General features: G+C 46.8%; 1 protein-coding gene across 1 annotated transcript; it reads left to right on the top strand.

The window, feature by feature from the left end:
* Nucleotides 1-911: 911 nt before the first annotated feature.
* On the top strand, nt 912-10,553 carry crip1 (cysteine-rich protein 1). Its single transcript, XM_073040428.1, has 5 exons — nt 912-1,068; nt 5,222-5,316; nt 7,085-7,142; nt 7,777-7,823; nt 10,226-10,553. The coding sequence occupies exons 1-4, from the start codon at nt 1,029-1,031 to the stop codon at nt 7,815-7,817; spliced, it is 234 nt and encodes a 77-aa protein (XP_072896529.1). The 5' UTR covers nt 912-1,028; the 3' UTR covers nt 7,818-7,823; nt 10,226-10,553.
* The last annotated feature ends 11,879 nt before the right edge of the window (nt 10,554-22,432 follow it).

Genomic DNA, 22,432 nt, shown 5'->3' with positions numbered 1-22,432 from the left:
CCCTGTTCTATGTTACAAAGCAAAGGAGGCCATTTGGCCCAAATCACAAATGCTACCCAAGGTGCCCACCTGAACTAGTTCCAATTTGCTTGACCCATATACTTCTAAAGTTTAGAGCTTCAGAGTCTAAACCTTTTCTGCCCACGTGCCTATCCGAGAAAGCAATGGCAACCACCTCCGTAGAAACTTTTGCCAAGAACAATCATTGTCAAAGACCATGGTCGCCCACATCATATGACACGGCACATAATGATGATGATAAATAGCTTTTACATGTTGGACTGTACCTGTCTGTTCCACCTCTATATAAAAAGTTGCCCCTTGGATCCCCTTTAAACCTTTCCCCTCGCACCTTAAACCTGCACCCTCTAATTTTAGGCTCCCCCACCCTAGGATAAAGACTGTGACCACCCACCTTATTTACACCCCTTATGATACTATACACCTCTCAATGGTCACCACTCACTCTCCTACACGCTAGGAAAACGATCACAGCCCAGCCAGCTTCAGACTCTCCAATCCCTGTAACATCCTGTTGCCCCTCCGATTAGTGACATCCTTCCTGTAGCTGGGCAATACCCCAAGTGAGGTCTCACCAAGGCCTGCTACAGTTAGTGTTAACACCACAGCTTCACTCACCCCTGCGAGAAGGAGATTCCCCTCATCTCAGTCCGAAAGAACTACCACTTCATTCTGAGACCCCCCCCAGCCTTCCTCTACCTCCATCCTGGAACCCTGTAGGATTTATGGAAGTCTGGGTGAGTTTACCGCTCTCTCAAAGAGAGACCAACCCCACTCACCGCACCCTCTCTTGTTTACCAAAGAAGTCCAACACTCAGGTGCATGTGGAAGAACAACAATTCACTTCCCCCCGACAACGCCTCATGGGCGTGGGCCTTGCTCTCCTCGCACTTGGGACTAGCCCCGTTCGCCGTGTGCAGAGCTGCTATATAAGCGGGAGCCCAGCCGCCGAGTGTCTCGGTGAGTCAGAGTTCCTGGTGCTTGACAGAGCCCTGCCTGGATAAAACATGCCCAAGTGCCCCAAGTGTAGCAAAGAAGTGTACTTCGGTAAGCAAGCCGCGTTTCCTGTAGAACTGTGCCGCGGGCGAGATTCAAACCCTAGTTGGCAGAGCTTCTGACATTCTCCGCCTGCCCCAGGTGTAGCTGCGTCTCTCCGGCGGTAACGGTTTATTGTCCGATCATTCTTGTGTTTTAAGAAATCACTCTTCTTTGATTTATTTATCCAGCTTGGGTTTCTGATCTTTACTTCCAGAGTCTTGCCTTTTTATTTCGTCCATTCACTAGTTTGGAGAGCGGTTAGTTTGTTTCTCAATCGGCGGGGCGTGTTTTTGGTTAAACTGCCGCTGATTAAAATCAACTCACAGTGGTTTCGGATTGAACGGGAGAACCGGTGCTGTTTTCAGTCAGGACAGCACACTCTGAAAATGTAATGACACTGAACAGCTCAGATAGGAATGGCGGAAAATTAGAGCGAGTGAAGCCCCAACAAACAAGACCAGCAGGAAATGCAAGATAGTTCCTAGAGCTTCTTCTGAAAAAGCGTAGTGGTTAGCGCAGCGGTTTACAGTACCAGAGTCGCGGGTCCAATTGCCGCCACTGTCCGTGCGGGGGTCGGCAGGTCGCTGTAAGTTGTACCGCCGGTTGTAATCGGGGTGAGCGGCGGTGCAGCTCCAAGGGCGGGAAAGGCTTATTCCATGCGGCATCTCACTAAGATAAATGAAAGTCAATGTCGGTTGTAGAGAAGTTAGTCTGGCGAATTAATAACGGAAAATGAGTCTACCAATGAATTAACAAGTTACGAATTGGCTCTGAATTTGAAAAGGGCAAATCTGAAGGAACTGCAAACACTGGGACAATGGTACGGAACAAGCTACTGGAGGCACCAGTGAACAAGCGGCCAGGCCCTGACCCGATTCATCGGAGGATGGTAAAAGTGAATGCTAGTGACATGGATTATGCGTTTAAATTTCCAAGAATTCCCTAGATTCAGTAAAGATTCCATTACAATGGAAAATAGTGAATGTAGCTCCTTTACTCGGATTTGGAGGGAGACAGGCGAGTCTGTTATAGGGAAGGTGTTAATGAAAGACATTCTAGCAGTGCAGTTTTTAATGAATATGTGTTTGTGAAAAGGAAATTGTGTTTAACTAATTTATTGGTTCTTTGGGAACTAGGACTTCCAGAAGACATTTGATAAGTTGTCACATCAAAGATTACTGGAGTGTAGGAGATAACTATCATGGTGTGGCTTTTGGGGAAACAGCAGGCATGAATGGGTCTTTTTCTGGCTGGTAACATGTAATGACTAGTACGTCACAGGAATTGGTGCAGAGACCTGTAAGCTTTTGACAAGCTGTATAAATGGACCAAGTGGTGAGGATGTTTCTCTTGTGGGAGAATGGGATCTAGAATGAGTGGCAAGTTTGTTTAAAAAGAGTCCGAGTAGAGATGAGGTGAATTAATTCTCTGGGGGTGCGGCCACTGTAATTGTGATTTCCAGAGTAATAAGGAAAGTTGTGAAGAGACGATAAGGGGGTCTCAAAGGGATATGGATAGGTGAAATGAGTGGGCAACTGGAGTATACGGTGGGAAACGTAATTGTGTATTTAGGCAGGAAAATTTGTCTGAATGTTGCAGAGTTGTAAGATGTGAGTAGCTTGCTGGGTAATTTGCAAAGGGCGGGCGGGATGCAGCAAGCAAAGTCGGCAGAATGTTGTACTGTTCTGGGGAACTGAATACGGGGTGGTGGGGGGAGACCATCATAGACCTCCAGTGGTACCGTAATGTGCTGGACTCCTTAACTGGTTAGTTTATTGTTATCTGACCATGCCTACATACAACAAACAAAACAACATTCCTCTGGACCATGGTGCACCCACAAGCATATCACACACAGCACACAAAGCAAAATATTATGGCAAATGAGCTGATATAATTAAAAATGCAGCACAGGGAAACAGCTCGCTGCCCTAGGGACGAGACCTCGGCGGTGGCAAGGTATTAATTAGTCTCAGAGCCTGGGGGTAGAAGCTGTTACCCAGTCTGGCAGTCCTTGTCCTGATGCTCCTGTACCTCCTTCCTGACGGGAGTGGGTCAAAGATGTAACTAAGATCGAAAGAGTACAGAGAACATTGACAAGGATATTGCTGAGTCTGGAGGACCTAGTTGTAAGGAAAGATTGAATAGGTTAGGACTGTATTCCTTAGAACATAGAAGACTGAGAGGCTATCTGATAGAGGTATACAGAATTATGCGAGGAATAGGTAGGACAAATGTAAGCAGGTTTTTTCCCCACTGAGGTTGGATGGGACTACAACCAGAAGTCATGGGTTAAGGTTGAAAGGTGACAAATTTAGAGGGAACATGAGGGGAAACCTCTTCACTCCGAGGGTGGTGAGAGTGTGGAACGAACTGCCAGCACAAGTGGTGCATGTGAGCTCGATTTCAATGATTAAGAGAAGGTGGATGGTAGGGGATATGGTCTGGGTGCAGGTCTATGACTGCATGAGCTCTTGGTGCTACTGAGCAATGCCTGTGGGAATTTCAAGGGGACCATCCAGGAAATCTGCTCTGATCCTTGTCTACAGATTCCTCATCCTGCCCCCTTTCTCTCTAATCTTCTTTAGCCCTGCAGCCACTGACTCCTGCTTATCCGCAAGGGATGGGGCAAGGACTTCCTGTAAGTAACAAAGCACTAAAGCCCTCCTGCTTATACCCAAAGCATCCTCAGCAAAACTTTAAATACAGACTATAGTGTTCGAAAGACATTAGTACAGAAATTAAAATGTTTAAATACTAAATACTTAATAAACTGGTTCCAGTGATGGGTCTTGAAATCACGAGGTCTTGCGGTGTAAATTAGACCACACTCCATTGGGACGTCCCAGTGCAGGAAGCTGTTGACTGTATTTGTACAGACAACATCAACTCATCAGTAAGGGCAGTGTTTCTTACTCGTTCTCCTAGCTATCCTCATTTTTGTTAACTGCTCTACCATCGACCGTGCCTTCAGTAGTTGTGGTGCTGAGCTCTGGTATTGCATCTCTGCCCTTTTCCTTTAAGATGCCCCTTCTACCCTCCCACCTGACCACTTGTTCTGCTGACTCGCCCCTCGGACAGCATCCGAGGAGACACAGTTGTTGTATCGGACCAGTGACCCTTCACTCAGATTGAAGTGTGGATCAAACTGCAAAACAAAGTTGTTTGTGCCTCGACTGAATGCTCCCTGACCTGCCGAGTGCCGGCATTTCCTATGTTTGTTTTCATTTCTGCATTCCTGCCATTTTTGCTTATCTGCCCTAAAATCTGAATGGCTCCTATTAAATTGCTTGTGTCCAGCAAGGTTCTGTGAAAGACGATGCTGAAATTGTTATGCGAGAGGGGTTGTGAGATGGACAGGGAGGGAGGGGCAGAGGAGAATCAGTTCCTAAATTTTGGGCAATGTCCAGAACTTGCTGAGAACTAGCCTGGGCGCAGTGTGGCTCTTTCCACATGAAATGGGAGCAGAAGCAGTGATTTGTGACCACTGAGGATTAGCAGAGAAGGAAACATTAAACAAAGCACTCAGCTGGTCAGTCAAGTGCAGGAGTATCTATACTGACCCAGTGACAGAGCAGAGCTCCTGCTCTGTGGTGAGAGGGGATGGGGAAACTGGTGAGGTGACCACTCGGAGACTGTCTCCTGTGTAAAGGCTGCTCTGTGTTTGTGTTGGTCAGTTTCTCTGCAACATTTCTCATACAAATGTTCTAGGTGCTTTCTGGTACACTTGCTGATAGTGCCCACTTCATTAACCAGCTTTCACCTTCCAGCTCCCCGTCCCTCTGTCAGAGCTGGATGTTCCACTAGTTACTGTGCTGCTGCACCGATACCGAGCACCAGGAGCAGTGTGGAACAGACAGCTGATGTGTGAGGCGAGTGGTAAGGCAGGGGGAATTGATGTCACCTTCCCTGGCGGCAATGGGCAAAATGCCCGTTTGTTTCCCTGCAGCGGGAAATGGGAGTGACCGCTGGACCATCAATGTTGGGGGGCCCCAGAACTCTGTTGTGGAGACTGTGCCGGGGGAGGTGTCAGAAATAGCAGGCACTGTGAGAGGTGGTAACTGCCATCAGTGATTCCATGTGGATTTTGTTGGGCTGGGCTGGTGGGTCAGCCGTGGTCTTGTGTGGAGTGTTTCATAACCATTGCTGTTATTTCTTGCAGCCGAGAGGGTGTCAGCCCTGGGCAAGGACTGGCACAGACCCTGTCTGAAGTGTACCAAATGCATGAAAGTATTGACAGCCGGAATGATGTCTGAGGTCAGATGCTTTCATTTAGCTCCCATATTTTGTATTTTCTTTCTTTCCATATTTTGCTGTGGCATCCAGCCCATTGAATCTGTGCTAGCCTATCAGTCCCATTCCACTACTAACTTTCTTCCTACAATCCCATCAACTGTCCTCCGATTCTTCCCCTCACCCACACACTAGGGGCAATTAACCAACCAACCTATAAGGGCAGGGTGGCCATTTGGCCAATTGAAACTGCCCTAGCATGGGGAATTTATTTTTCCAATCCCATCATTTTGCCTTCTCCCTGTAACCCTTAATCCCTTCAGCAATTAAGAACCTGTCAATCTCTGCCTTAAATACACCCAAAGACTTTGCCTCCACAGCTGTCTATGGCAAGAAATTCCGCAGATTCACCACCATCCTCTGACTGGAGAAATTTCTGCCCTTCTCTGTTCGAATGGAGTGTCCTTCGGAGGCTGTGCCCTCTAGTCCTAGACTCTCCTACTAACGGAAACATTCTCTCTGTGTCAACCTCTATTCAGGCCTTTCAGTATCCACTGGATTTCAATCAGATCTTCAACCCCACCCTCTCCACCCACATCATCCATTGCAGGCATCAAACACGCCAAAGTATGTGCACATTTGGGTGTGGGAGGATGCCGGAGCTTCCGGGGAAAGTGGGTGGATGGTGTGAACGCCACACACAGAGCTCTGGACTGAACTCCAGTGAGCCAGCTGCTCTCCCAGCTGTTTCACCATTCCGGCCTTGTGTACTCTGTTTTCTGTCTCACCGTCAGAGGTGATGGGCTGGCAGCTCGGTCACCTACACCCAGGTGCCAGGCCTGTTGGTGAGACCCACAGCCTTGGAGCTCGCAGGCTTCGAACTGGCAAGAGCTGGCCGGGGGCAGCCTCCCTTCCTCCTGACGGCCCAGAGCTCGTGCCCAGGGCAAACGGTTCGATGCTTTTCCCTGTCACAAGATCCCTCTCACCAGCAACCCCTCACCATTGACTTTGGGGGGGGTGGTGCTGAGGGTTAGCAACTCAAAGGGCGACTGTAAATTGCCCCCCCCCCCTTATGTGAGTGGTGGGAACTGGGGAGAGTTGGTGGGAATGTCATAGGAAGAGGCCATTTGGCCCAGTTTACCCATGCTCTCACATGCCTGTCTGTACTAATCTCACTCCCCTCGTTAGCCCATATCCCACTATTCCTGTTCAGATGTTTCTTGTGTTGTTACCCCTCCTGCTTCCACCTCCTCTGGCAGCTGCTTCCAGCTACTGACCCTGCTTTGAGTGGAAAATGTACTACTTTGATCTCTTTTCAAATCTTCCCTCTCTCTTTACCTTGGACCCTACCAGACACTACCTGTGCCTCGCGTACTTTTTTAGCCTCTATTGCATCGTCTTGGCCCTCCTTCACTCTGGGGAAGACAGATCCAGCTTGTCCAATTCCTCCTGAGGAACTGGGGGTGGGGTGGGGCGGAGTGCAGTGAGCATAAACGGGTGGTTGTTGTTGCTGTTGACTCAATGGGCTGAAGTCACCTGCATTCCCCCATACTGCCTGGCCCTACCAACTTCTTGGGGAAGCAGCCTGGTTCCATGAGGCCCCCAGGAGAGTGCGTGGGGAAATTGCCCGTTCCCTCCTGAGTTTGACATGGACCGATCACGCGTGAGTCCTGAGTGTAAAGCGTGGGCCGGGTGCAGATGAGACCATCTTAGCCTCGATGGTGGCAGGTGTGGAGCCTCGCGTCCCTCACGCTTACTGTCCTGACAGCTGGCTTTCCTCCTCTTTCCACAGCACGACGGAATGCCCTACTGTACCAATCCCTGCTATGGTGCCCTCTTTGGACCCAAAGGTAAACCCTCTATTCTATCCTAATCCGGGAGAGCTGTAGTCCAGACTGCAGGAATGGGTGGGGCAGGTTCTGACATGGAGAGGGAGGGGCTTGCATGACCTGAAATAGCAGTGATACAGACCTGTGGCAGCCGTGGCCAAGGGGATGAACACCCATCCCTCGGTCCAGGACTGAATGGGTACCGAATATTGCTCCCTCCCTAGCTAAAGAGGAGTTTCAGTGCTCACCTGAGACCCCAGGCCCACATGGAACTTCCAAGTGAGAGTGAAGACCGAACAACGAGCAATATCCTGATATCGTGCCCTTTCCGTACCCATGATGCCTCACAGCAAGAGGTGGGCTATCACAGCGGCCATATTCCGCACAGCTCCAACACTGGGGGGACGGGGAGAGGGGTAAAGTCACAAATATTCTCTAGGGTACTGGGAAGGAATCTCACCCAGTGGGTGCAGCAAGAGGCCCTTACTGTGCCTCAGGCCTGGTCTTGACACAGGAAGCTTGAACCTGCTCCTTCCAAAGCGTCTGCCAGCCCTGGTCATTGGGTGCTTGTGTTTGGAGGGCGGGGGATGGATATGCCCCAGGGTTGATCAATCCCAGACACCTCAAATCCTGAATTGCTCATTCTGTGTTGCAGGGTTTGGACGTGGTGGCAATGAGAGCCACACCTACAAGTAAAGCCAGGTATGTGGAATCTCCCATGACACATCTTGTCCTCGGTCCTCACCGTGTGCACACCGCCCCTCTGGACATTGTCTCGGTCAGCAGCAGACGATTAGAGTGTTGGGGGAGGAAGTCACTCAAGTGAGATGTACCTGACTTTGCACCTCGGTGAAAAGTACATTGTTATAGGAAAGATGTCATTAAGCTGGAACGAATGCAGGGTGCTGCCAGGGTTGAGTTGTAGAGAGAGGTTGGACAGGTATAGCTTTATTCTATGGAGAGCGGTGATTTCATAGAGGTGTGTAAAATCACAAGATACTGTGAATACACTCAGTCTTCTTCCCCAGTGTTGGGGAATCGACAGCCAGAGGGTGTAGGTCTGAAGTGAGAGGAGAGATTTAAGGCAACTTTACCCACTGAGAGTGGCGTGAGACAAACTTGGCGTGGGTTTATGTTAGAGCATTTTATTACTGAACTGGGCACACAACCAGGTCACTGTAGTAGCTTCCAGTTCCAGGTGAACCTCGCATTGCCCACTGGCAACTGAAGCTCACAATTTTGCATGCAATAACACATCTTCCCCCTCAAAAGAAAAGCAAACACAATACTATGTCCTCCTATAGCTGCAAAGAACAACAACACTGGACAAGTTTTTTCTCGAAAGTGTTGTTTCCTCAGAATTTTTTTTTTAGTTTATGATAGAACGATTGAAGTTGAACATGAATATAATTTGACTATTGCATCTTATAGGAATTTGGAGAAACAAGAAATTAACTTCTATTGAACATAATGCATTTAATTGCATAATGGTGCTGATGTTTTGCAATAGTTCAACTAAGATAAAAATGTTTTGTTGGTGATTTTCAGTGCCTGAGGCTTCTTGCTTAAGCGTCCAGCATTGATGGATTCCAGTTGCCCCGATAATGCCCTGTGACTGCAGTGTCCTGGTGAAATCTTTCACCATGCTCGTCACTGACAGTGCCAAGGTTTGCAGGGAGGGAGTCTAAATGGGAATGCAGAAAGTGAATCGTTAGTGACACATTGCACTTCATGGTTTTGTACACTTGAAGCATGTTGTCAACCAGCTGCACATAGTTTGGTGCTCTGGAGTTGCCAAGAAAACTTTCAACAACATCCTTGAAAGCCTCCATGTTATTTTTCTTAAGTATCACTAAAAATTCATTGAATTGCCTGTCACTGATGACCTGTTTGATTTGTGGACCAACAACAATGCCTTCCTTAATCTTGGCATCAGTTATCCTGGGAAACATCTATCTCAAATATCAAAATCTTGTGGTTCCAGATGAAGCCCTCGCATTGCCCACTGGGAACTGTATGCACACAGGAATCTTGGTCAGCATTGTCCAGTTGAATCTGTGTCTGTGCAGTTCCCTCCAGGAGCGTCAAGACTTGTTGCTGCTATCAACAAATTTCAATACACAACAGCGCAGTGACAGAGGTGGAGGCTTTGTCCAGTGATTCCCGATGGCTGAATAGCGCCTCTGCCCTCTCCCAGCAGGGTGACAGTACCTTCACTGCTTGGGCTGCAATGGTTATTCCATGGCAGGCAGCAAACGCCCCCGTGTTGTGAATGGGAAAAACCACTCTGTGTAAAATCGTAGTGTCAACATAGATGGAGGATTCACAATCATTCCAAGCAATTAGACCTGGCCACACAGTGAAGTTGCCTTCACACAGCTCCCTCTGTGGGCTTTGGAGGTGGGGAGGTTCAATGGAACACTTCTGAATCCAAACTGTTAGATCGTAACTTAAAGTGGGAAACACAGGAAACACTCAGCAGGCTAGGCAATGTTTGTGGGGAGAGGGACAGTTAACATTTCAGGTCACCAGCATTTTCTGATTTCTAACAGCTGTGGGATTTTGGTTTTGGGAGGGCTGGGTGGGTATATGAATGAATTGGGGAGATGTGAGACGGAGGGGGTGTGGCTAGGTGGGTATGTGAATGAATTGGGGAGATGTGAGACAGGGTGGGTTTGTGAATGAATTGGGGAGAAGTGAGACAGGGAGGGGGTGTGGCTAGATGAGTATGTGAATGAATTGGGGAGATGTGAGACGGAGGGGGTGTGGCTAGGTGGGTTTGTGAATGAATTGGGGAGAAGTGAGACGGAGGGGGTGTGGCTAGATGAGTATGTGAATGAATTGGGGAGATGTGAGACGGAGGGGGTGTGGCTAGATGGGTATGTGAATGAATTGGGGAGACGTGAGACAGGGAGGGGGTGTGGCAGGTTGAAGGAGTGGGATGAGCTATGAATCTTTTTCCACAATCTTCATCTCTGGGAATACGTTAATCAGGGCTCCCACTCCATTTTGAAAACTCTCCGGGCAGTTCAGCTAAATCAGTGCTGATTCAGGAGATCCTTACACTCCCTGCATAATCTTCATTGTTCTCCTCTCCTTCCCAGGTTCTGGGTTTTCGCCGAGATCGGGATGTGGCAGGAGGTGTGATTTGAGTGTCTCCCAGTCCCTGGCCTGGCGATGAGTAAACAACAACCCAACCCCACTGAGCACCAGTTAGTGTCAAAGAATCTCGCTTTAACTTTCCATGAGGGCCTGAGAGAAGGGCTAATTTTGCCATAGTTGTAGTGGACCCTGGTAAAAATTGGCCCTCTTCCCCCAACCCCTCACTTCCCCTTCAAGAGTTAACTGGGAAGCTTGAAAACACTTGATGTTAAGCATAAGATAAACTTCCTGTAATTTTGTTTCCAAATTAAAAATAAACTCTTGGTTGAATCTGGTGGACTCCTGTGATTCCTCTAATCAACAGATCCTGATGTTATTAACCTGGCTGCAGGTTTAAGAGGTACAGTTTATTTTCTGCCACCTACTCCTTGGGCTTAGCTGCAAAGTGTTTTTTAAAGATGTCAAAAGTTTCAGACTGATTATCAAAAGAAAATAACTTCTGTTTCTACGGTGCCTCACAAAACCTCAGTGTAGTTGGAAGTGATTCTCTGACAGGGAATTGGTTTTGAAGTGTGTTTAGGAACTAGTGTTGTGCAAAAGTCTAAGCACGTAGATACAGTACTGTAGAATTTATTAAAAATCATGCACCCATCCCACAATGTGAGGGAGTAATCATGACATATGAGTGATGATAAACCCGATTCTGATAGGGATCTCTACTGTGGGCTGAGAGTGGGAAGGGGGCAGGGAGAGGGGAATTGTGGTTAGAAAAAGGGAAAGAGAAAGTGGAGGGAGCAGAAAGCACCAGAGAGACGTTCTATGGTGAACAATAAACCAATTGTTTGGAATAAATTGGCCTTGTCTGTGGTCTCAGGGCTGGGTGTGTCGGCACCCACCCCAACACTCCTCCTCTCCCACACCCCTCTCATGGCAATGCACCCTCGCTATTCCCAACATCATTTGCTCCTGCCAGACTTACAAACTTGCTCTCTGCTCTACGTTGTCTGTCTGTATTTAAAACAGTCCACTTAGTTCTCTTCCATCCACCTTAGAGTGCAGATACTATTGCCTGTCCAGAGAACACTAGTCCTCCACAGATATACACCTTCAGATACTGGAATCTGGAGCAAAAACATTTCTGGAAGATCTCAGTGGGGCATGCAGTCCCTGTGGAGGGAACTGGATAGTTAGTGTTTAGAGTCAAGACCCTTCATCTGGACCAATTGTCCACATGGACTATCCTAGACAAGGCTAGTAAAAGTTTTGACAAGATCCCACATGGCATTTGAGCTAATTGGATCCAAAATTGTCTTGATGATAGGAAGCAGAGTGTACTGGAGAGAGTATAACCCTCTGATTGGATGACAGTGACCAGTGGTGTACCCCAGGGTTCGGTGTTTCTGATTGGATGTCAGTGACCGGTGGTGTATCCCAGGGATCGGTGTTTCTGATTGGATGTCAGTGACTGGTGCTGTAGCCAGGGATTGGTGTTTCTGATTGGATGTCAGTGACCAGTGGTGTACCCCAGGGATTGGTGTTTCTGATTGGATGTCAGTGACCAGTGGTGTACCCCAGGGATCGGTGTTTCTGATTGGATGTCAGTGACCGGTGGTGTATCCCAGGGATCGGTGTTTCTGATTGGATGTCAGTGACTGGTGCTGTAGCCAGGGATTGGTGTTTCTGATTGGATGTCAGTGACCAGTGGTGTACCCCAGGGATTGGTGTTTCTGATTGGATGTCAGTGACTGGTGCTGTAGCCAGGGATTGGTGTTTCTGATTGGATGTCAGTGACCAGTGGTGTACCCCAGGGATTGGTGTTTCTGATTGGATGTCAGTGACTGGTGCTGTAGCCAGGGATTGGTGTTTCTGATTGGATGTCAGTGACCAGTGGTGTACCCCAGGGATTGGTGTTTCTGATTGGATGTCAGTGACTGGTGCTGTAGCCAGGGATTGGTGTTAGGATTTCAAGTCAAGTCACTTTGTATTGTCATTTCAACCATAACTGCTGGTACAGTACACAGTAAAAATGAAACAACGTTCCTCCAGGACCATGGTGCTACATGAAACAACACAAAACTACATTAGACTCAGACCTACATGGGACTACATAAAGTGCACAAAACAGTGCAAGACAGTACAATAATTAATAAACGACAATAGGCACAGTAAAGGGCAAATTACAATATAATAATAAATGATGTAAATGTAAACAAATTTCTGAAGTTTGATGCATTTACTGTTGGACTGGATGTGAATGTAAGAGGTGTGTGATTAGTGAGTATTGAAGATGGTGGTGTGGAGAGCGAATAAAGTGGTCAAAGGAAACAGATTAGCAGGAAAGTCAGGTGCAACTAGGGCAGATGGAATTTAAACCTGACAGGTCCAAGATAATGCATGTTGGGATGTAAAATAGAGTGAAAAAGTGTACAGTAAATTGTTGGGCACTGAGGGATATGATGACTTGGAGGATTCAACTCCATAGTTCTCTGAAATTGTCAACACAGGTCATTAGAGCAGTGAAGGAAACATAAATCATGTGAACCTTCATGGGATGGGGATGGGAGGCTTTGTTGCATTGATTAGACCACACTGGGGCTATTGCATACAGTTCTGGTCACCATATTGGAGGACTGATGTGGTCGCTCAGAGATTTGCCTGGGATGGAAGATATTAGTTATGTGGAGAGATTGGACGGACAGGCTTGATTTCAGTGAAGCCAGCTTTGAGATGTCTGCAGTTTCGTCCTTGCACTCTCTGCACCTAAGGAATTGTGGTTCAGAGTAACACAGATTCTCTTCCCTGTCAAGGTTGTTTTGCAACTCTACAACATAAAAACTATTTTAAAGGAACAAGCAGAGTCTGAAATGTGAGGCTAACTTTGGTTTTATTTTAAGCAGGGTTCTTTTGTATTACATGGTGATGTGATAACATATGCCATTTACATACAAACCACAATACATTACGTAAACATTAAAGAATGCTTAATCAAACAATATACAATAGTACTCAAATATTAAATACACAACACTCCTCCCTGCTTAGCTATAAATTCTAACTCAATATAAAATGTATCTCAACTATATACACAGGATACTATATAATACAACTACTATATACAGACACCCACAGCATAGAAATTTTTAAATCGACCTATTTTTAATCGACCATAGAGATTTAATTGTTGTGAAAGTTTTCTTACTCTTCCTCTGGCTAGGGAGGTCACTCTGCTGGGCAGGTGAGACTTGCGGCTGTGAAACAATCTCAGGTTCTGGGGCCTCCAACGTGGTGGTTGTAGGAGTTGTCTCTGAGACTGCAGGAAGTGGTTCTAACAGCTCGCGAGACCTTTCTTCTCCTTTTCTCAGCTCATCTCTCTGAATCTACGTCAATCGTTGCTTTTCCCCCAGTCTCACCTTCTTTCTCTCTCTTTAACCTTTACTTTATTTGTGGTTCTTTCATGTTCCTTATCACGATCTCGCTCACAGTCCGAATCCCACTTGCAATCCATTGCTGCTCTTTTTCTTTCTCACGTTCTTTCCCTCTTTCATGCCTTTCTCTTTCTCGCCTTCCTATTTCGTCTTCTAGTTTCTTGTGAGTATCTCTGAATTTGCTAATTTCTCAAGAAATTAGGTCTCATTTATCCTCTTCCAATTCCACAGCACTTACGTCATCATCCTCTTCCTTTTCCATTTTCTTCTGTCTAGGGTGTGCATCTTGTTCTTGGGAAGGTGCATGTAGTTCGCTGGAATATTCTCTTATTAATGCAAACACAAGAAAATCTGCAGATATTGGAAATCCAAGCCACGTATACAAAATGCTGGAGGAACTCAACAGGTCACACAGCATAAGAACATAAGAAATAGGAGGGAGGAGGCAATCTGACCCGTCAAGCCTGCTCCGCCATTCAATAAGATCATGGCTGATCTGGCCATGGACTCATCTTCACCTGCCTGCCTTTTCCCCATTACCCTCAATTCCCCGACTATGCAGAAATCTGTCCAACCTTGTCTTAAATATATTTACTGAGGTAGATCACTGCTTCATTGGGCAGAGAATTCCATGGATTCACCACTCTCTGGGAAAAGCAGTTCCTCCTCATCTCCTTCCTAAATCTACTCCCTGAATCTTGAGGTTATGTCCCTGAGTTCTAGTCTCACCTACTTTCCTGTCTCTATCTTATCTATCCCTTTCATAATTTTATATGTATCAATAAGATCCTCTCATTCTTCTGAATTCCAGCAAGTACAGTCTGAGGCAACTCAATCTCTCCTCATAGTCTAATCCCCTCATCTCTGGAATCAACCTGGTGAACCTCCTCTGCACCGCCTCCAAAGCCAGTATATCCTTCCTCAAGTAAGGAGACCAGAACTGCACACAGTACTCCAGGTGTGGCCTCACCAGTACCCTGTACAGTTGCAGCAAAACCTCCCTGCTTTTAAATTCAATCCCTCTAGCAATGAAGGCCAACCATCCATTTGCCTCTTGATAGCCTGCTGCACCTGCAAACCAACCCTTTGTGATTCATGCACAATCACTCCCAAGCCCCTCTGCACAGCAGCATGCTGCAATTTTTTTTTTACCATTTAAGTAATAATCTGCTCTTCCATTTTTCCTTCCAAAGTGGATGACCTGCATTTACCAACATTGTACTCCATGTGTCAGACTCTTGCCCACTCACTTAACCTATTTGTATTTCTCTGCAGACTCTCCGTATCTTCTGCACAATTTGCTTTTTCACTCAGTTTAGTATCATCAGCAAACTTAGATACACTACACTCTGTCCTCTCTTCCAGATCGTTAATGTATATCATGAACAGTTGTGGGCCCAGCACCGACCCCTGTGGCACACGACTCACCACTGATTGCCAACCAGAGAAACACCATGTATCCTGACTCTCGCTTTCTATTAGTTAACCAATCCTCTATCCATGCTAATACATCACCCCCAGCTCTATGAACCCTTACCTTATGGATGTCTCCCTGCTGTGCCGCAGTGTTTGAAGCTCAGATTCCAGGAAATCAATTTTGACCCTGGGCTCCTCGAGCAGCCAGCACTTGCTGCAGATGTGGTCATTAGGCACAAAGGGGTCCACCAGCTCCTACATCATTCAGGTACAGCACATCACCTGATCCTGCATCATCTCTACTTTATTTAATTTAGTGACTTTTTATTCACCACTACAAAAGCCTTACCTGCTACTTACCTGTGCCTCTTGAGCCAAAGCCTCAAGTTGCCACTCCTACACTGGTCCCCTCACACAATGGCTGCTCTGCTTTGACCCTGCTTTACTTTTATTTGCGCCTGCTAATGAACTGCGAATCGATTGGTCTGTCGCTAATGCGCCAAGACCCGCGAAATTTTCTTTTTTTAAATTCTTCTCACTCACCTCTCTCTCTCTGCGAATCGATTGGTCCGCTGCTAATGCCAGTCCTGAAGAAGGGTCTCAGCCTGAAACGTCGACTGTTCTCTTTTCCATAGGTGCTGCCTGGCCAGCTGAGTTCCTCCAGTATTTTATGTGTGTTGCTATTTTCCTTTCCGATCTGATCACTCCTGGTTTCCTCATCCACAACATCATCTCAAAAATCCTCTGTTTTCATATCTCCATTGACTCTTCTTGGCCTTCCATTCATCCAGCTGGGTTTTGGCCTTTGCATCTACTTTTACGAGCAGCTTTTTGTCTCCTACTTGAAGTTCATGCAATAACCTTACTACACACAGAGTAGATTCTGCTTCCTTTCACTCACAAAAGATGAATGGTTGTAACTTTCCTGAAGCTCCTTGAACTCTCTTCCAGTTTAAAACCAAGCCACATTTCGCAAGGAACTGCCAGATTAACATATCAGAGGCTTTCTCAGATATGCTGCAGTCAGACCATTGCTTTCGTCACTTTCATGGTTCCCCTGAGCAGGACAATTCTTCCTTGGTCCGACATGCTTTCCAACCTGAGGCAGAGGACAATGGTTCATGGTGTACGGCGTGGAGACAGTTGTGGCACCATCCAGTACTTTCTTAAGTCGCTTTCAGTTGACACTATTGTAGGGGACGTGGCATGCAGGTGGTGGATGGATCTCCAATCAAGTTGTAAGCGGCTCAGCCCCTTCTGTTTTTACCACATAATGTGGCTTGTCGGTTGTTGTACATAACTGTTACAAATGTCATTTCCACAGGAGTTATCTTTTCTCCAGTATGAATTCTTAGTTGGATATCCGCAGGCTTCAGTTCAGAATCTTTGAAATGCCGTTCAAACTCATTTTGTCAAGCCTTTCAGTATATTGAAAATTTTAGTTTCAGAGTAATACAGCTCTGAAACATGCCTACAGTCCCATTTGCTTGTATTTGGCCCATATCCCTCTAAGCCTCTCCTATCCATGTACCTGTTTAAATACCTTTTAAATGCTACTATTATACCTGCCTCAATCACTTCCTCTGGCAGCTTTCCCCATACACCCACCTCCCTCTGCGTGAACGTTTCCCACCCTGAACCTCTGCTCTCTCTACTTCAGTTCTTCGCAAGTTCACCCTTATGATTTCAATTGGAAAATCTTTCGATGCTTTAAGGAATAAAGTTTCAGCACATTTAACCTCTCCCTATAATTCAGGCCCTTCTTGTAAATCTTCTTTGCACTCTATCCCGCTTATATGGTCCTTTGTAGAGTTATCGGCCAATGATATGGGAGTCACGCTCCACCCATCTCTTCAGGATATGCTGTGGGAAGCGTGGAGAGGATTAAGGTTGTGGAAGTCTGTAAATTACAATTATAATCCGCTGTTGGATTAGGTTTGGGGGATTTTCTGTGAAAATTAGTCATTTTTCCGGGGGTCACTGATGGTGTCAGCACTTATTGCCCATCCCATGTTGTCCTTCAAGAGGTGCTGGTGGTGAGCATCCATCTTGAACCACCACTGTCCTTCAGGCGAAGGTGTTCCCACCGTGTTATAGAGTCATAGAAAAATACAGCGCAGAGAGAGGTGGTTCGGCCCATCTACTTCATGCCAAGCCATTTAAACTGCCTAGTCCCATCGACCTGCACCCGTCTCTACTCCACCCATCCATGTACCAGTCCAATCTTCTCCAAAATGTTGAAATCGAGCTCGCGTGCACCTCTTGTGCTGGCTGCTCGTCCCACACTCTCACCACCCTCGGAGTGAAGGAGTTGTCGGGGAGGGAGTTGCAGGATTTTGACCCAGTGGTGATGAAGAACCGATGAAATGTTTCTAGGTCAAGGTGGTGGGGAACCTGCAGGTGGTGTTGGTTACCACTTCCTTGTCCTTCTCACTGTGGAGGTCACAGGTTTGGGTGGCGCCCTGGGAGAGTGACTGCAGGTGCCCTGTGGACACTCTGTGCCAGTGGTGGAGAGAGGGAGAGGAGGACGGGGAGGGGGAGGAGAGGAGGACGGAGGGGGGAGAGGGAAGGAGAGGAGGACGGAGGGGGGAGGTGGAAGCTGGGAGGGGGAGGAGAGGAGGACGGAGAGGGGGAGGGGGAAGGAGAAGAGGGTGGGGAGGGGCAGGGAGAGGTGGAAGCTAGGAGGGGACTCCACTTCCTGCCACCTACAAAGAGGTTAACTAAAGCATCCCATGTTCCAAAACAGAAGGACATCAACAGCTCATCTTCCAAGTGTTTGTACAGTACATCTTTATAATGAGAGGATTTGAGTGCAGGAGGGAGGGAGGATTGGCCCTACGGCAGTGCAGCAAAGATTCACCAGATTGGGATGACGGGTTAACAGACAAGAATACTGGAGGAACTTAATGGATCAGGCAGCTTTCGTGAAAGGGTATGGGCAGTAAGGTTTCTGGATCAAAACCTTTCATCTGGATTCAAATAAGAAGGGAGACAGCCAAGGAGGTGGGAGGGCGGTGTGGCAGGTGATAGGTGGAGGAGCGATGGTAGGTAGAAGGAAGGTGGAGAGTGGGAATAGTGACAGAGGCTGGGTGTGACATAGGACTGAAGATGGTGGAATCTGTTAGGAGAAGAAAGTGGAGCATAGAATATACGCGGGCAGCTGGAGAGAGCCGAAGGAAGGGGGGATCCGGTGGGAGCAGTGTGTGGGTGATGAGCAGCTGGATGAATGGGCTAGGGTGGGTGTAGGAGGGACTGGGTAGATCAGAAGGAGAGAGAGGTGTGACAGAGGAGGAGCAGTTCACTGGAATTTTGAGAATTCCATGTTCATGTGTAGGGTTTAGACTTATCAGTTGTCTGTTCCTCTAGCTCAGGGTCCAACCTGGGTCCCTGGACCCCTTGCTTAATGGCATTGGTCCATGGCATAAAACTGTTGGGAACCCCTGCTTCTATTATTGTGTTTAGTCTTCGCCAGGCACTGGGCCTGTTGTAGGTGCAACAGGTCATTAAGAAGGCAAGTGGAATGTTGGCCTTCATTGCTAGAGGGATTGAATTTAAGAGCAGGGAGGATATGCTGCAACTGTACAGGGTACTGGTGAGGCCGCACCTGGAGTACTGTGTGCAGTTCTGGTCTCCATACTTGAGGAAGGATATACTGGCTTTGGAGGCAGTGCAGAGGAGGTTCACCAGGTTGATTCCAGAGATGAAGGGGTTAACCTATGAGGAGAGATTGAGTTGCCTGGGACTATACTCTCTGGAATTCAGAAGAATGAGAGGGGATCTTATAGAAACATACAAAATTTTGAAAGGGATAAATAAGATAGAAGTAGGAAAGTTGTTTCCATTGGTAGGTGAGACTAGAACTAGGGGACGTTGCCTCAAGATTCAGGGGAGAAGATTTAGGACGGAGATGAGGAGAAACTGTTTTTCCCAGAGAGTGGTGAATCTGTGGAATTCTCTGCCCAGGGAAGCAGTTGAGGCTTCTTTAGTAAATATATTTAAGATACAGTTAGATAAGTTTTTACATAGTAAGGGAATTAAGGGTTATGGGGAAAAGGCAGGTAGATGGAGCTGAGTTTACGGACAAATCAACCACGATCTTATTGAATGGCGGGGCAGGCTCGATGGGCCGGATGGCCTACTCCTGCTCCTATTTCTTATGCTCTTATGAGGAGAGTGAGTAGACCAGGCTTGTGTTCTCCACAGTTTAGAAGAATGAGAGCAGATCTCATTGAAACTTACAAATTTCTTACAACATTCAACAAGGTGGAAGGACAGTGGCTGGGATGCCTAGAATCCAGGTCACAGTCTCAGAATAAAGGGTCTCCATTCAGGTCTGAGGAGGTGAATACCTTCTCTCCTCTGGTGATGGTGAGATCTTTGACATGTGGAGCTTTGCCATTGAGTTTACTCAAAGCAGAGATCAACAGGTTTCTGGATATTCAAGAAATGTGGGGATGTGGAAAGAGGAGGCAATGATACTGGGATCAAAAATCCACTATGATCCCAATGGCTGTGGGACAGGCTCAGGGTGCTGAATGGCTCTTTCTACCTCCTGTCTCTTGGGCTTTTTGTTCTATTCAGAAAATGTAAAAAAAAACGGAACCCATGACCTCAACATCCTGCCATTGATACTGATTCACACTTACAGTGAATGTTTCAGTTCTAGTGAAGTGCACACAGGAAAGAGATCAGCATGGTATCATGGCAACCGGTTCCTGTTTGAAGATAACATTTTAAAGATACTAGTTTCGACATAAAGTGACAGAGAGAAGTTAGAGAGGGTGAGAATGAAAGGTTTAAAGCGATGTGTCCTGGGGAAAGGGGTTCTGAACACTGGGCATTGGGCGTCAGGAATCGGTCCTGAGTGCCGTGCACTGGCTCCTGGGCACTGTGCCCCTAATGCTCCCGTCAGGAACTTGCATCTGCCTTTCTCAAACTGCTTGTGTGGAATCGGAAGAGCGTGTGGACCCAGACAGGTCCAGACGATTTGCTAATGTCAGTGATGTGGCTCTTTCATGACTCAGAACCCAAATTCCACACACCCTCCCTCCACCTTTCAAAAATGAAGCATGAGGTTGAGTGAAGTTATCTCCTTTGGTTCAAGAGCCTGATGGTTGAGGGATAATAACTGTTCCTGAACCTGGTGGTGTGGACTTGAGGCTCCTGTATCTTGGCAGCAATAAGAGAGCACGTCCCGGGTGGTGGGTGTCCCTGATGATGGATGTTACTTTTCTGTAACATCACTCCATATAGATGTGCTCAATGGTGTTTTACCCACAATGGACTGAGCCAATCCACTACTTTTTCCTGGACACTGGTGTTTCCATACCAGGCTGCGATGGTCAGTATACTGTCCAGCACACATCTATAGAAGTTTGTCAGAGTTTTAGATGTCATGCTAAGTTTTCACAAACTTCTACGGAAGTAGAGGCGCTGCCATGCTTTCTATGCGCTGGGCCCCGGAGAGGTCCCATGAAATGATAACATGGAGGAATTTAAAGTTGCTGACCCTCACCAGCTCTGACCCTCTGATTAGACTTGTTCGTGGATCTCTGCTTTCCTCCCCCTGAAGTCAGTAATCAGCTCCTTGATCTTGCTGACATAGAGTGATCTCCTTCCTGTGTGCTGATTCATCACCACTATTGATTTGGCCTACAGCAGTGGTGTTGTCTGCAAACTTGAACATGGCATTGGAGCTGTGCTTAGCCTCACGGTCATAGGTACAAAGCAAGTAGAGCTGTGTTTCATACACTAATAAATACAAGCTAAAAGTTTTAAAACGATCAGACAGGTTTATTATGACCGTATGTACTGGGTTACCGTGGAAAGGTTCGTTTTGCATGCCATCATCATAGATATTTCATTACAGCTGTATATTCAGGGAACACAACAATAGGCTGCAGGATGAATACTGACAAAGTGGAGTGCAGGCCGAGATGAGGTAGTCTGTGAGGTCAGGAGTTCACCCTCTTGTACTAGGGGACTATTCAATTGTTTGATAAGACCACAATAGAAGCTGTTCGAGCCTGCTGGTACATGTATTCAGACATTCATATCTTCACATCAGCTACAAAATACAAAAGAAAATACATCTCTGCCAGAATTTAACCCTTTCCCTCTAACTCCACAACAAATGAACCACCTCCAGAATTAATAGCCCTACCACTAACTTGCTCTTCATTCACAGCCACTCTCCTCCTATTTCACAACCCACACTCTCAACCCTTATCGTCTGCTTCCTCCACTTTCACGACTCACACTCATAGAAACGTAGAAACCCTACAGCATAATACAAGCCCTTTGGCCCACAAAGCTGTGCTGAACATGTCCCTACCTTAGAACTATCTAGGCTTTACTCATAGCCCTCTATTCTTCTAAGCTCCATGTACCTATCCAGGAGTCTCTTAAAAGACCCTATCATTTCCGCCCTTATTGTCTGCTTTCTAATAAACACTATTGATCAAAGATCACAGCTCTCAATAATCCTTTCTCATGGTCATAGAGCAAGGCAAGTACTGTAATGGGGATTAAGGCAACGATCTGAGTAACATAACGCATAACACTATTCCATCTCCAGCCTGTCACAGACATCCCCTTGTGTTTCCCACACCCCCCCCCCAACACACTCACACACACACACACAATCTCACACTCACACACACACACTCTCACACTCACACACTCATACTTGTTCTGCAACACACTTCTGTATTCTCTTTAAGTTTTCTGGGTTCTCAACCTACACTCTTCACTGCCTGGGGATAGCAGCCCTCTCTCAAATACGCCTCCTAACCCAGTCATCCTCCCTTCTACCCTTTCCCTCGGGACCACCTAGTTTAAGGACAGCTTCTATCCCGCTGTTGTAACGATGTAGTTTATCTTCTAATCTACCTCATTATGGCTTTGCACCAATTTGCCTTCCTGTACTGCACCCACTGTAACACTACGTTGCCTCTGGCTTTCCCCTCAGCTGGGATTACAATGCTGTTCACACTGATTTTAGACCATAAGACAGACATAGGAACATACTTAAACCATTCAGCCCATCAAGTCTGCTCCGACTTTCCATCATGGCTGATTCATTTCCCCCCTCAACCCCATTCTCCTACCTTCTCCCCATAACCTTTGATGCCGTTAGCAAACAAGAACCTATCAAACTCTGCTTTAAATATACCTAACGACCCTCTGTGGCAATGAATTCCACAGATTCACCACTCTGTGGCTGAAGAAATTCCTCCTCATCTCTGTCCTAAGTGGACATTCCCCCATTCTGAGGTTATATTTTCTGGTCCTGGACTCCCCCACTGTAGGAAACATCCTCTTCAAGTCCACTCAATCAAGGTCTTTCAATATTTGGTAGATTTCTAT

Source organism: Hemitrygon akajei, chromosome 3, assembly GCF_048418815.1.
Source record: "Hemitrygon akajei chromosome 3, sHemAka1.3, whole genome shotgun sequence".
In the NCBI taxonomy this organism is placed as follows: domain Eukaryota; kingdom Metazoa; phylum Chordata; class Chondrichthyes; order Myliobatiformes; family Dasyatidae; genus Hemitrygon; species Hemitrygon akajei.
This window is presented reverse-complemented; position numbering and strand designations above follow the sequence as displayed.